Source organism: Quercus lobata, chromosome 12, assembly GCF_001633185.2.
Source record: "Quercus lobata isolate SW786 chromosome 12, ValleyOak3.0 Primary Assembly, whole genome shotgun sequence".
Lineage (NCBI taxonomy): Eukaryota > Viridiplantae > Streptophyta > Magnoliopsida > Fagales > Fagaceae > Quercus > Quercus lobata.
The window spans coordinates 14,479,508-14,494,943 of record NC_044915.1 but is presented as its reverse complement, the minus strand read 5'-3'; the positions used below and the strand labels follow the sequence as shown (position 1 = coordinate 14,494,943).

Below are 15,436 nucleotides of genomic sequence, written 5' to 3'. Positions count from 1 at the left end.
CAAATTTTTATTTTAGGAGAGCCAAATAAGAAAAAAAAAAAATAATAAATATAATTTTTTTTGGGGGCAACTCAAGGGGTTGAACCCCCTAGACACTGCCTAGCGCTGCCCCTAGGAAAATGTGTGTTTCTGTCCGTTTAGGAACCCGTTTAGGAATTGTTTATTTTTTATAGCTTATTTGCATAATATGGACAAAATGCTAAAAGCTAACCCTTTTGTTTTTCCAAATTATTTAAAATAAAATTGAGACAAAAATTAGACCCGCAAATAATAAATAATTTTAGCAAAAAAAAAAGTATTTTTTATAATCTGTTAGCAGTATCAAAAATTTTCCTTGTAAGTCGGGTTTCTCTCTTAACAACTACTGAGATATTTCTTCCTAGGTCTTGACATTCCATATAGAGAGGGTAAGGCTGGTAATGCCGGAGCACTATCTAAGTTTTTCCCCCTAATTAGAGGCCAAAGTGGCCGGGGAATCTACCAGACTGTTTTCACCTATGCTTATATGCTCAAAGTTGATGCCTGAAAAGCTTTCCAGTAACTTTTGTGTGACCGATCACAAGGCTACCAAGCTTGCATTCTTCATAATCTTCACACAGTAATACCTTGTTACCATTTATTTCATGTTTTACATACGCAATACGGCATCCAACTTTTTTTTTTTAATGAAGTTACTAGACTTGCGAAACTGTTAACATAATTATTGGACCATAAATTTAGAATTTTTGTATTATCCACCTTTTGTTTTTATGTGGTTTCATTTTTCTTGTTATCATATTTGTATAGATAGAAAAAAATCATATGTTCAAGAATATGAATTGTTGATCATGTTGGAAAGGCTAAACTTCAAACACCCTTGCAAATCTCCACACAAATGAATGCGTCTCCTAGGCAATCAAGGACAAGCATATCAGCTTTATTTAGACTAGAAAAAAGAAGTATCTTACATGACATGTTAACTTAAAAAAGAAAGTAACTACAATATTTTATTTTGTGTAGAGCTCAAAGTTGGATAACCCTGGTGTTGGAACAGCAACTGTTGGGTTCAATTTTTTGGTAACAATACCAAAATTGTCAGAAAATTCCAACTCTGTACCATGTGGCAATTTCCACTCAAATGAATGCAAGAGCGAAGCTAAGATGTACATCAGAGATTTTTCTGCTAATGGAAACCTTGCACATATTCTTCTCCCAGATCCAAATGGAATATAATTAAAATTGTTGCCAGAATAATCCAAATTGCTAGACTCATTTAGGAACCTTTCTGGTTGAAATTCCAATGGATTCTCCCAAATCTTTGGGTCCCTATGTATCACCCAAACATTTAACCAAACCATACAACCTTTGGGTATGTAGTACCCACCAACAGTGCTAGACTGGCTTGGACAACGAGGCACCAGGAAGGGAAGCGCGGGGTGCAAGCGGAACGTGTCTTTAATGACAGTATCTAAATAGTGTAATTTGGGCAAATGGGATTCTTCAACTAAGCTATCCAAACTCACAAATTCTGTTAACTCTTCATTGACTTTCCTCATTGCCTCTAGACGCTGCATCAGCTCTGCCATCACCCATTCCACCATGGTTGATGTGGTATCAGTTCCACCCACCAATATGTCCTGTTAAAAAGACAAATAAAGTACTCATTGGAAGTGGCAAGCAAAACATGAACCCAATGTTTTGATGTTTAAGAAAATTTATACTAGAAGTTCCATTAATATATGCTATTGCTGCACACAACAACACCCCCCCCCCCCCCCCTCCTCTATTTCTAATTAGAAAAAGAAAAAAAAGAGACTAAATGGGCACTTTTTAGTGTTTCCCACTGAGATATAGTGTTCAAATCCGCCCTCTTATGTTGTTGTAACTATCAAATTATCAAACATAATTAATGCTGTATTTAGCAGTCCAATGCCAGGACTCAAAATGGGGTGAGCTTAACAATGTATTAGTTCAATTACTGGATCCATCTTGGTCGCACACTAAATTAATGGAGAGCAAGCCACAAAGTAGAAGGTTGGGCATACCGCAATCATGGCCTTCACTTGCCTAATGCTAATTGATGTTGCAGCACCATCTTGTTCCCCTAACTCCAAGAGAAGTTGCAAGAAGTCCCTCCTTTGTTCCATCTGTCCAGTCCCCTCATTTTTGCTAATCAAATACTTGATGCAAACCAAAACCTCCGGAAAAAGAAAGTGCAAGAGCTCCTCGCCGATATCCATAATAGCAGTCTAAATGGAGATGCAGTTGATATTGGCAAAGCAGCTTTTAAAACCTCCCTTAATTTGTTATCTAATACCATCTTCTCAGTAGACTTGGCTGACCCCAATTCTGCCACAGGAAGAGAGTTAAGAAAGCTCGTCCATAGTATACTAGAAGTGGGTTCACGTCCAAACTTGGCAGCCTATTTTCCTGTGCTTAAGAAGGTTGATCCTCAAGGCATACGCCGCCAGATGACAATTTACTACGGGAAGATGATAGACCTCTTTAGCAGCATTATTAGCCAACGGTTGCTTCAAAGAAAAACGTTTGGTTCTATCAGAAACAATGACATGTTAGATACCCTTCTCCATATTAGTGAAGAAAGCACAGGGGAGATTGACAAAACTCAAATCGAACGTTTGTTTGTGGTAACAATTTCTTTATATTCTTCTTCAATAACTACAAATTTATTCATTTATGCACTTTGTTTTTGGGTAATTATCCATTTGCGTACATTTTATTATTGTGGCCTGTGGTCTCGTGAATGGATCTGATGATCTATAATCGCATACTTTTTACCGATCGAATAGGACCTGTTTCTTGCGGGCAATGATACAACTTCGGCCACATTGGAATGGGCAATGGCGGAGCTACTCTACAACCCTGAGGTTTTGTCAAAAGCAAAAGCAGAGCTCGAGCAAATCATTGGCAAAGGAAATGCAGTAGTGGAAATCTGACATTGATCGTTTACCGCACTTACAAGCAATAGTTAAAGAAACCGTTCGGTTACACCCTCCGGTTCCGCTGTTGCTTCCCAGTAAAGCTGGAGCAGATGTAGAAATTCAGGGTTTCATAGTCCCAAAGGGTGCACAAGTGCTTGTAAATATATGGGCTATAGGCAGGGACGCCAGTATATGGGAAAAGCCAAACTCATTTAAGCCAGAGAGGTTCATGGGATCAGAAATTGATGTCAAGGGAAGGAATTTTGAGCTTATTCCGTTTGGTGCAGGAAGGAGAATGTGTCCTGGATTACCATTGGCATTAAGAATATTACACTTGATGTTGGGTTCGCTTATACACACCTTTGGTTGGAAAGTTGAAGGTGGTCTTAAGCCCAAGGATATCTACTTTGAAGAGAAGTTTGGTTTAACCTTACAAAAGGCTAAACCCCTACGAGCTATTCCTATCATGGTGTAAGAATTTTATGCACTCTCCCTCCTCTCCTTCCATTTTAAACCAGCCTCCTCTAATTAGTAACTATTATTGTCCGTCCTTCTAATAAGGGCTTAAAATTCAACTTTATTGTCGCATAAGAAAGCAATATCTATTCAATAAAAGTATAATAATTATCACACCTAACTTCTTGCACATCTTTACTACATTTTAACTTTTTCATATTTTCGGTGTAAAATAAATATCACATTTTCAGATTTTAAAACGTTTGCATAAACACACACAATTCTAAAGATTGTTGGTACAAATGTGAAAAATAAAAATTTATTAGATAATTCAAGAAGTATACTCCAACCCCATGTAAGAGAGAGAAAGTATACGCCTAGAGTACCCAATAATATTCCATGAAAAAAAGATTCTAGAACAATATTTAATTATTTACTGTTCAATAAAAAAGGATTTGATTGTTTTAGAATCTTTTACGTAGTGACCCACCGATCAAAGTTCAAAATAGACAAATGTGTATTATCCTTTATGAATGAAGAAAATTCAACAAACCAAGCAAGAGCAAGATACAACTTTCATTTACAAGAGCCTACTTGATATCAAATGGCAAAAGCTCGGCCTCGTCCAAAACAGATCGCAATGACACTGCAATAATGCAAATAAGGCACAAATTGACTGCTGGCATAGATATGACATGCACCATTGTTGCCTTCTTCATTTTCTATGCTTTTTTTCTTCACTTCAATTTTCTCCTCCTTAACTTAGATCACTTCCCCCATTTTTCCGTTTTGCTTTTGTTCATACATCTTCGGTCAAAACCCCAAAACTATAAAGACATGTTTAATCGGGAGAACAATAATCTTTACCAATTGATATGTTAAAGGAGTAACTATTCAGTGTATCAAGAGCACAATATATAAATGCTTGCTTTCCTCTCACATGTCAATGGATCACACTATTTACATTCATGATGGGACCTATTATTCATGTGAGATTCAACATGCATTTATTAAGCTCTTAAAGCACTTAATAATTACACTTAAAGAAGAACAATAGTATTAGATGCTCTTGGAGCATGATGATATGGTGTTCATTCATCACACATTTATGATAAAACCATCATAAATTTAAATCATCAAATCAGTTATTGTGAAAATGGGAAAATTATTACGTACTCTTAGAGTACCATAAATGCGTAGTCTCTCCTTTCACATGAATGGTGAGTCCCACCATGAATTTAATTAGTGGGATCCACCATTCATGTGAGAGGAGGGAATACGCATTTATGGTACTCTGGAGTATACAATAATTTCCCATGAAAATGATGTATCACTAGCATATTTAATCTAACTTTCTCTTCAATGCAAAAGGTGTCAACTGTAAATCCCTTATTCACTCTCTCTCAGATTCACCCCTTCCTTAAAACACCCTTGCCTTCCTAGCTTGCACCCATATCCCTTTGCTGGTGGGACAAACATTGGCATGCCTCCATTAAGATTTTATCCCCTTTCCTCGTGTGTGTATTAAAAATACTTGGTATTCTCAAAAGAAAACACAATGGATTAATTCCACATTGAAAAATGAGTGTAAGTAAAAGAGGTTTAAAGTTTGTGTTGTATATCCAAGAGTTAGGCCATTTTGGATATACACCACTGTCAGTTTCTTTAAGACCTTTTCCCCTCTCCCCGTATGTGTGTATTAAAAATACTTAATATTTTTAAAAAAAAAATTGTTAAAAATGTAAATAAAAAGAGACTGAGAGACAATATGTATACAAGGCCTAGGCCTAACGCCCCCAACAAAAAAAAAAAAAATAATAATAATAATAATAATAATAATAATAATAATTACACACTAGAAAAAAGGCCCATCCCCATTGTATAAGCCCAACATTTTATATAAAAAAAAATATATATGATTTTTTTCAAATGGTTGAGCACTTTTTGTTATTAGTAATGTTAGGGATACTAGAAATTTAATATAGGCTTACAAACTGACATGTTAACAATAACAAAATGTAATTTAATGTTGAAATATTTATTAATTACTTTATTGAAGTTCATCAATCACAGTTATTGTTATCTCATATTATGAACATTTTGTAGTACCTTTAGCATTTTTTTATTTATTTATAAAAATCTTTTGAAAATATGAGACTAATAGAAAACTAACCCAATTGAAACCTTAAAATGCTTCAAAAAAAAAAAAATTGCAAATGTGTTAGAGCAATGATGATTAATCTTCCCTAATAGTTTGAGACTTTAATTTTTATAAACTAATCTCCTACAAAGCCACGTACCAAATAATATCTATATCTTTCTCTTAAAAATTAGAGTACAAATTTATTTAACCATGTATTGTCTTATATCCAAGATAAAACAATTTTCTTTTTAAAAAAATAAAAAATCCTTTTTTTTTTCTTTCTGTTAAAATTTATACTTCATCTATGATATTCAAATTTTTAAATGAAATTAACCTTAGTTTTAGTTAGCATTATTCATTAAATTATGTATTTAATGCATCAAATTATGCTCAATTTGATTAATGTTAAATAATTTCATTTAATTAATATTTATATATAAAATGCCTCATATAAATCTTTCGTCTAAGGCCCTAAATTATGTTGGGCTGGCCCTGTCTACATAATCTATATAATATCTGTCTTTATAAAGGCACAATACATGTGAAGTATAAGTAATATGAATGTATTGCATGCCAATACAATACGCTAGGCCCAGCCCTGTGGGCTAATTGACTTGTTTAACATATAAAGCATATACTACTAAACTTGTCAAATCTCAAAAGTCATCTAAAAAATCCTACTCTATTCGGTCCATAAACACCAAACTCATCTTGCTTCCAAAACAAGCATACCAATTAACTAGCTCCTGAGAACAATTGCTAGTATCTAGAAACACCAGAACTTATTGCATGCCATCTATCTGCCTTCTTGCTCCATTGACGAAGAAGGTATACCTTGTTACCGATACATGAGTCTTCCCTCTCACAGCTTTTTCTCCATTTATGAGTCAAACCTCAAAAGCAATCTCAAGTGTTCAAAGACGGACCTACGTTGGGGTTGAGGGGGGCTATGTCCCCCCCCCCACCCCCCCCAGATTTTGAAAAAAATATAGAATAGTATATATATCTAACTAAAAAAATAAAAATTTACCCCAAAATATATATTTTGAGCCCCCTCCTCCAAAATATTTACACATTAACCCACAAAAACCAAAAAAAAATAAAAAATGCTCCAACCTTTTGCCCGTTGGATATAATTATAATTAATTTGAGATTAATGACGTGTCATAATTTGATTGGCTAGGATTACATTTTATGGTAAGGTTACACACTTAATTAATTAGATAGTCAAATACTAATTATTCAATAAGTAATTTGTGCAATTATCTTTTTATTTAGGGAAAATTTGGAACTAATTAAGTCTAAAATGGGAGTGATTGGAGCCTATTAATGTTAATTTGAAACTAATTTGGGACCTATTAATGTTAATTGTGCTGAAATTATTTTCTAACAAATGACCTCTTCTCACCGTTTCATTGATATCTCTCATAATGTTTTGAATCTGTGAATGAGGTTAATTTTCCCAGAAACTAGACATCTGGGGATTCAATTTGAGCACAAAAACGAGACAATTCCAATCAAAATTGAGTAAGATATGATTTTTTGAATTTTGCTTGCTCCTCACTCTCACCAATCTTTACATTTAATGCACCAGATTTCCCCAAAGTCTAAAATAAGGTCTAAGTTCATGATTTTTTTTGATCCTTTGTCAACCTCATTAAATGACACCCTGTTTATATTTTCTCCGCCACTACTATATAAACCTCCTCTCTCCTCCATTCTAGAGCACATAGAAACACCATCTCTTCTCCTCTCTTGAGTTTTAGTGAAGTTGAATAGTATTGTTATATCTTGGTCTTCTTGAGACTCAAGGTATTGAGTGAGACTTACTCTCTCTCTCCTAGTTCTTCTTTTCTATCTCACCTTTAGGACTTCCACCAAGAGCCTCCTCCTCCACCGTGTGGATATTGGATGCAAGTATAATCTCTATCCTTAGCTTGTTTTTCATGTTGCTATAATATTAATTTAAGATTAGAGTATGCTAGTGTTTATTTAAATTCCTTGAATAAGTTTGAATGTTCTTATGTATTCTTCACATGTTCTTGGTTATTCATCACATGTTCATGAATAACACTAGTTTTGATTTTAAATCCATATCAAAAATATGAAAAAGATATTTGTTTCATAATTCTTTCAAATCCTTGAATTTAGGATATCACCATCCATACACATTCAATAGAATTTATTTTTCAATCAAAATGCAATGCTTAATAAATTGAATTAGGGTTTATCATATGCACACACATTAAATTCAACATGCAAATTGATTGACATATTGGATGATATGTATGAATGTTGACCATCACAGTCTAGAAGACCAGTTTCACCTGGTAAGATAGGTGCCTAACACCTTTCCATCTTGTAACATAGCCTTCGAGCTTAGATCAAGGGTTGATAGATCAATGCTTATCCATGTAATTTTCAATTTCTAGATTATAATTAGGAAACAAAACCATGTACTTTATCTTTGATTGTATCTAGGACCAAAACCATGTAATTTCTTATGGTCAATGTAAATTCATTTACAAATCAATAAATGAAGAATTTTTCAATTTTGGTTTTTTTATTTATTCCAATAATTAAATAAGTGACGACTCCATTGTAAAACCATTAATTTAAAGGGGAAAATATAATCAGTCAAACCTCCATTTTGAGAGGCAATAACACGACTCTACCCATTCACGTAGGTTTGGCCCAACATCCAAAAAATGAGCTGGGGACGTGGTCTCTCACACCAACCCAATGGAAAAAGCATATGAAAAATGTAATAGAAATCCCACAAGAAAAACTCAACGAAAATTAGTTGGATCTGTCGCCGTTGCTACCGCTCTGCTACTGGTTGTTGTTGATCTGCCTTGTTGCTGTAGCCGAATTTGCCCTACTGCGCCGCTAGATCTTTTACACATGTAAATTCTGGGTTTGAGATATGAGTGAGGAAGAGAGTTTAGGGAGAAATAGAGGTAGAGAAGAATTGAGAGAGAGACGGTTGGGATGGGAAATAAATATATATTAATGAAAAAGATAGGTATTAATAAAATAATAATAATAAATATTATTTAAATAAATTAGAGTGTATAATAGATATTATAATGTGGGTGTTTTGTAAAAGTGGTCTTGTAAAATAGAAAAAGTAGGTTGTTGGTTTATAATAGACGGAATAATTTGGCCGGATTGATGCAATTGCCCTTAAATCTAATTAAAATAAATAATTAAATTTTGGGTAAAATACTATTTTGGTCCCTAAACTTTGCCAAAAGTTTGTTTTTCATCCCTAAACTTACAGAAAAAATAATAATAAATAAATAAATAAATAAAAAATCTTTTTTCATCCCTAAACTTTGTGAAGAATTTTTTTCAATAATGTAGAAACAAAAATAGGGACGAAAAAAGAACATTGTTTTATATTTTAAGGATGAAAAACAAACTTTTGGCAAAATTTAAGGACATAAATAAAACATTTTTAATAGTTTTGGGATGAAAAACGAGTTTTTTAATAGTTTAGGGATGAAAAATGAACTTCTTAAAATTTAGGGATGAAAACTAAACTTTAATTAAAGTTTAGGAATCAAAATAGTATTTTACTCTTAAATTTTTATTTTCTTTTATTGCTTTTCATTATTTTTTGGAAGAACATAAGAACATGTTCTTCCAGTTCTTCCCCAACATATCCAATTGGCCAACCCATTTGGATGATCAAACTCAACAAATTCTAACAAAATCAACTTCGAATTCTCCAACAAATCAAACCCATAAAATCAGTAAACAAACTAATCTCCAAAAAATGTAAACCTAGAAATTTTCTTGAGAAACAAACACAAAAAAACCTAGAAAATTCCTAGTGGATTGCATTGCTTTTCCTTAAAGATCTCCACAACAATGCCACACCCCAAAATCTCATGGTTTTTCTTGTTATTTTTCCCTAAGACCCATGGCCGAATCTCCATAGCTTTCTTGATCTTCTTCCTTAAGACCCATGGCTGAAAACCCATCTTCCCCACAGTCCCATGGCTGAAGACCCATGGCCACACCACGCTAATCTGAGCCCAAATCAAACCCCAACCACTGATCTCCACCTCCACAACCACCACTACCAATCTAAGCCCCTCTCCACCCTCACTTCCAATCTCCACCTCCACTATTGATCTACAACCACCGGTTTGAGCCTAGATCAAACCCATAACCATCGATCTCCATTTCCACCACCACATATTTGAACTCAATTATATCTATGTTTTCACACACACAGATCATGATTCATGAAAGAATGGTTACTACTTACTTGGGGCATGAAGAAGGCTGCGGAGAGTGAAGAAACCATGCTCCCCATCTCTCCTTTTAGCTAGTGCTGGGAACTCCTTTACACTGAGCCTCCAAGACCTAGAGGACATTTCACTTCTCAATGCTGAAAAGGCTAAAGATATTTTTTATGTGCATATTTTTATGAGGATAAAACAAATACTCACCTTTTCTTTAGGGCAAGATTTAGATGCAGTATTTTGGTGCTGTTTCTTAGGTTTCTTTCTTAAGATTCTGCCACGTGGATTTTTTCTCATGAGATGAAAGTGTATTTTTTAGTTAAATAGCCATATGGCTAAATATTAAGAGGGGAACTTAAGGAATAACACCTAAGATACTGTATCTAAGTTTTGTCCAAAATGTTATTATTAAGTGCATTCATCAATTTTATAGATCCAATTTTTATTATATATATAATAAATAGGAAAATATTCTATGTTAAAGATCAGTTTTATTTTATTAATTATTTATTTTCAATAATATACAATCTTATCTTACAGTGACGTCCACTGATCATCTAATGGATTTGATCTGCCTTAAAAGCCAAGTCATCACTTATTATCGTAGTCTTTGAGCTGCCATTAAAGATAAGGATCCAATCACTTATTATTACAATATTTTTGTCCATTTGGAAGTTACTTATTCTTTATAATTTATTTTTATAACGTGAGACAAAAAGCTAAAAGTTATTTTATTTTTTTTCTTCTGATTATTTAAAATAAAATTGAGACAAAAATTAATTTGAGACCACAGTAGATAATTTAAGCAAAAAAAAAAAAAATTCTATTTTTTATAATCTGTCAGCAGGATCACAATTTTTCCTTGTAAGTCGGGTTTCTCTCTTAACATCTCTTAACAACTACTGAGATATTTCTTCCTATGTCTTGACATTCCACGTAGAGGGTAAGGCCGGAAGTGCCCGAGCACTATCTAACTTCTTTCCCCTAGTTAGAGGCCAAAGTGGCCGGGGAATCTACCAGACTCATGTTTTCACCTATGCTTATATGCGCAAAGTTGATGCTTGAAAAGCTGTCCAGCAACATTTTTGTGTGACGGATCTCTAGGCTAACAAGCTTGCATTCTTCAGAATCTTCACATAGTAATACCTGTTACCATTTGTTTCAGGTTTTACATGCGTCTACGATATCCAACTTTTTTTAATGAAATTATTAGACTTGTGAACTGTTAACATAATTATTGGGCCATAAACTTAAGAATTTTTTATTTATCCACCTTTTGTTTTTATGTGGTTTCATTTTTTTTTTTTTGTTATCATATTTGTATAGAAAGAAAAAAAATCATATGTTCAAGAATATGAATTGTTGATCATGTTGGAAAGGCTAAACTTCAAGCACCCTTGCAAATCTCCACCCAAATGAATGCGTCTCATAGGCAATCAAGGACAAGCATATCAGCTTTATTTAGACTAGAAAAATAGAAACATCTTACATGACATGTTGACTTAAAAAAGAAAGTAACTACAATACAGAATTTTATTTTGTGTAGAGCTCAAAGTTGGATAACCTTGGTGTTGGAACAGCAACTGTTGGGTTCAATTTTTTGGTAACAATACCAAAACTGTCAGAAAATTCCAACTTTGTACCATGTGGCAATTTCCACTCAAATGAATGCAAGAGCGAAGCTAAGATGTACATCAGAGTTTTTTCTGCTAATGGAAGCCCTGCACATATTCTTCTCCCAGATCCAACTGGAATATAATTAAAACTGTTGCCAGAATAATCCAAATTGCTTGACTCATTTAGGAACCTTTCTGGTTGAAATTCCAATGGATTCTCCCAAATCTTTGGGTCGCTATGTATCACCCAAACATTTAACCAAACCATACAACCTTTGGGTATGTAGTACCCACCAACAGTGCTAGATTGGCTTGGACAACGAGGCACTAGGAAGGGAAGCGCGGGGTGCAAGCGGAACGTCTCTTTAATGAAAGCATCTAAATAGTGTAATTTGGGCAAATGGGATTCTTCAACTAAGCTATCCAAACCCACAAATTCTGTTAACTCTTCATTGACTTTCCTCATTGCCTCTGGATGCTGCATCAGCTCTGCCATCACCCATTCCACCATGGTTGATGTGGTATCAGTTCCACCCACCAATATGTCATGTTAAAAAGATAAATAAAGTACTCATTGGAAGTGGCAAGCAAAATATGAACCCAATGTGTTTTGGTGTTTAAGAAAATTTATACTAGAAGCTCCATTAATACTCAAACCAAAGGAAATACTCAAAAATCTCAACCCCTCAGATTGAGACTTTCATCATAACCGAGTGAGACTTTTGACGAGAGGCATATGTCGCATTACCATTATTTTTATTTATTTATTTATTTATTTATTTTTTGTGAAATAAAGGAAATATCAAGACAAGAGGAAGAAATATGAGAATTAAATAATATGCATAAGACTCAAGGGGTCAGTCATACTATAACTCAGATGATATACCTCTTTGAATTCATATCATTTATGCATTACAATGATTTATATGGGTCCAATTAATGTGTGCCCATTTTAGAAAACCTTTTATGAAAAATTGAAAAAGCTATAAGAAAAAGTTAGTCACTTTTTTATTTTTCCATAAAAAGTTTCTTAAAATGGTTTACTAATGTATACGTAGGGGTGTTAATGTTTGACTCAACTCACGAACACGACACAAATACTACATGAGTTTTTGCGGGTTAGTCTTGGGCCTTAGTGGGTTTGGGTCATAAATGAATCGACCTGAAAGCGATATGATAAGAAACATGTCAAAAGTGGGTCAACCCGTGTGACCTGCAATAGACACATTTGACATGCCAATTATTTTGTGTCAACTTGAAATAAGTCATTTAACACAACTCGTTTAACTTGTATAACAAATAAATATTCATTTTATTTTAGATTTGTCAAATACCTTTTATATCTAACCTATGTCTTAAACTTTAAAAGAAAAGTAAGTAATTACAAAAACTTACAAGTGATATAATTGTAAATTGAAACTTTATAAACTCTAGTAATGATTAGTCTACTATTTGCACCAACTCTTTCAATATTGATACTTGACATTTGATGAGATCTGTGGATGTTATACATTTGTTGAACTATGTTATTTTGAATTCGGTTGAAATGTATGCACTTGTTTTGGAGTGTAAAGAACTTATTTATATATGGATGTTATATTTTTGTTAAACTATGTTATTTTGAATGTGGGTTAAAGACTTGAAGTGTATGTATTACTTTCAGGATGTAAAGAACTTATTTGTATATGGATGTTAGATTTAACATTAAGAGGGTTGAAATGGGTTGTATCACATTTGTGTCAACCCAACATGACCTGTTTATTAAGCGTGTCAAGTGGGTCAGGCTATGTTAACCCGCTTTATTAACAAGTCGGGTTACGGTTGAAGAATCATGATACAATTATTAAATGGGTTAGGTTTGGGTTAAGGCATTTAATTTAGTCGAATACCCTTACCTTGAAACGATACAAACCCGATATGCTAATCAAATTGACACTCCTATGTATACGGTATAAGTTAGTAAAACCATATATATATATATATATATAGCTGTATATGTATATATGTATGTAAGTAGTGAAGTGTTGGTAGAGATGAGGAAAGCAAATGCAAAGTTGGTTGAGAGATGGCATTGAATTGCCGTATAAAGCAAAGAAGTGTAGGTACAACCCATGTGTATACAATTTATAAACATGTGGAGCCCAAACATATAAAACAATTTCAACATTTTGAGTCTTTTGACATTAATTCACAAAGTTCGTTTTAGATAAACTGTTTTAAAAAGTGCATTTAAAAAAAAAAATAGTGTTTTTAAATCGTGTGTTTTGAAAACAATATTTATCAAATCACACTTAACCGTTTGATAAAATCATGAATAAGTGTGGTTTCTATAAACTGAACATTTGGATAAAATTGGTGTAAAATGTATGTGGTAGGTGTAATTTACCAAAATGGACATAACTATGTTGATAAGGCTCCTTTGTCATCTTGTAACTTGTAAGGCATATAACAATAGCATATTTTTTTATAGGGTAATGACTTGTTATAAAATAAGAAAAAGTTCTCTTAAAAATAATAAAATTTAAAAAAAAAAAAGAAAAAAAAAAAAAGAGAAAAGGATACCCACTTTAATGTTTTATATTTACTTGTATTTTTGCAAAAGAATCTATCTCCTACACTCCTACCACAATTTTTGCCCATGTATATCTTCTACGGGCCTACCACCACATCACTACTTTTCTACTTGCTTGTCTTCCTTTTCTCATCCCTACGGCGCCACCCATTAATCTTCTTTAGCTCCAATTTTCACCCTTGCCCATAAGATTCTAGTTAAGCAAAACGATGAGGACAACTAATCCTTGAAATGGCAACAAAGCAACAAACTAAGAGAGACATGTGAACAAAAAGTGAACAACTGGAGGCAGACAAGGGATAAAGAGAGGCAATTAGGCAAAACCACAGAGGAGATTGATGGTGTCAAGGCTGTTAGGACATATGTGGTTCACATGTTAAGAACATATGTCATGATTTTATGTAATTGGCTAATCCTTTGACAAAACACACTTTACTTGTATTTGGGTAGATTTAGTATGTGTTTAAATACTTCAAGAAACCATGTTTCAAAATCAAGTGTTGAAGCCTTCAAGTCTGTCCAAGAAAACAAGCTGATAGTGCAAATTCATTAAAGCTCAACAGTTGCATCTATTGAGCTTGAGAAAGCTGTTCAAAGCCCTGTGTGTTTGACAGCTTCTCAACACCTTCTATCTATCGAGGTTTAAGAATTTCAGAATTCTGGTATGATTTTATTGGGATCTGTGAATATGTATTTGGGCTTTCTTTTCTCCTAACCCTAGACATATAAAAGGATTGTTTTAAGGGCCGTCAAACAGTTGCACAAGTTGCACAAGCATTGAGCAAACTCTGTTCAAGCAAATTGTGACCGGAGATGAAGTTCTTGCCCTAGTTCATCTCTTTCTCTTGAAGAAGTTGCTGTGTATGTGCACTCTAGGGTTTTGTGATCAAGCATCTTCTTGATCTTCATCGTGTGGATGAACTGAAGAACTTTGCAACCAACAATCTTCTTAGTTGGTGATTGAAGTCACGTACTGGGATCCGCGCAATTAATTAGTCACGTACTTGGGAGTCGTGCATCAGAAAGGGGAACTGTTACTACAAAACAAGTCTAATTGGATATTGTTGTAAGGGTTCAACTGTAGGTTGGTAAGGTACTTGGGATTTCTTTACTTGTAACCGCTTGTTGTGAAAATAGTGGAGTTTCGGGAGTGGTGACCTGAAAATCACCTGGTGGGGTTTTTACCGTTAAGTTTTCCCCATTCGTAAACAAATCATCGTGTTATTTATTTTCCGCTGCATTATTAATTAATTAGTGATTTTTTTGTACTACCACGCATTTGCATGATAAATTGATTAATTAATAACTTGACTAATTAATTAATTAATTTCTATCACAAGGGGTCATTCAGTTTGTGACCTATCAAGTGGTATCAGAGCAGGCACACTCTGATTAGGGTTTAATCTTTGCTGTGTTGGTCCATTGACCCCTGATTGTCATGGATAGAGGATAGTCATTAATCATACCTCCTT

The 15,436-nt window shown here is 33.8% G+C and overlaps 3 protein-coding genes across 3 annotated transcripts; 1 reads left to right on the top strand and 2 right to left on the bottom strand.

Annotated features, from left to right (window-relative positions):
• Nucleotides 1-986: 986 nt before the first annotated feature.
• Nucleotides 987-2,297, bottom strand: LOC115972113 (flavonoid 3',5'-hydroxylase-like). The gene is made up of 2 exons (XM_031092273.1): nt 2,025-2,297; nt 987-1,616 (listed from the first exon to the last, which is right to left on the bottom strand). The coding sequence occupies exons 1-2, from the start codon at nt 2,217-2,219 to the stop codon at nt 987-989; spliced, it is 825 nt and encodes a 274-aa protein (XP_030948133.1). The 5' UTR covers nt 2,220-2,297.
• A 543-nt stretch (nt 2,298-2,840) lies between these two features.
• Nucleotides 2,841-3,396, top strand: LOC115970266 (geraniol 8-hydroxylase-like). The gene is made up of 2 exons (XM_031089925.1): nt 2,841-2,907; nt 2,963-3,396. Exons 1-2 carry the CDS (start codon nt 2,841-2,843, stop codon nt 3,394-3,396), a joined length of 501 nt encoding a protein of 166 aa, XP_030945785.1.
• A 7,809-nt stretch (nt 3,397-11,205) lies between these two features.
• On the bottom strand, nt 11,206-11,957 carry LOC115972114 (flavonoid 3',5'-hydroxylase-like). Its single transcript, XM_031092274.1, has one exon. The coding sequence runs from the start codon at nt 11,901-11,903 to the stop codon at nt 11,310-11,312; it is 594 nt and encodes a 197-aa protein (XP_030948134.1). The 5' UTR covers nt 11,904-11,957; the 3' UTR covers nt 11,206-11,309.
• Between the last annotated feature and the right edge of the window lie 3,479 nt (nt 11,958-15,436).

Coding starts and splice junctions, on each gene's coding strand:
- LOC115970266 (XM_031089925.1), top strand. CDS start 2,841: ATGGCGGAGCTACTCTACAACCCTGAGGTTTTGTCAAAAGCAAAAGCA. Junction 2,908..2,962: donor AGAGCTCGAGCAAATCATTG/GCAAAGGAAATG, acceptor CGCACTTACAAG/CAATAGTTAAAGAAACCGTT.
- LOC115972113 (XM_031092273.1), bottom strand. CDS start 2,219: ATGGATATCGGCGAGGAGCTCTTGCACTTTCTTTTTCCGGAGGTTTTG. Junction 1,617..2,024: donor AAGTGAAGGCCATGATTGCG/GTATGCCCAACC, acceptor TCTTTTTAACAG/GACATATTGGTGGGTGGAAC.
- LOC115972114 (XM_031092274.1), bottom strand. CDS start 11,903: ATGGTGGAATGGGTGATGGCAGAGCTGATGCAGCATCCAGAGGCAATG.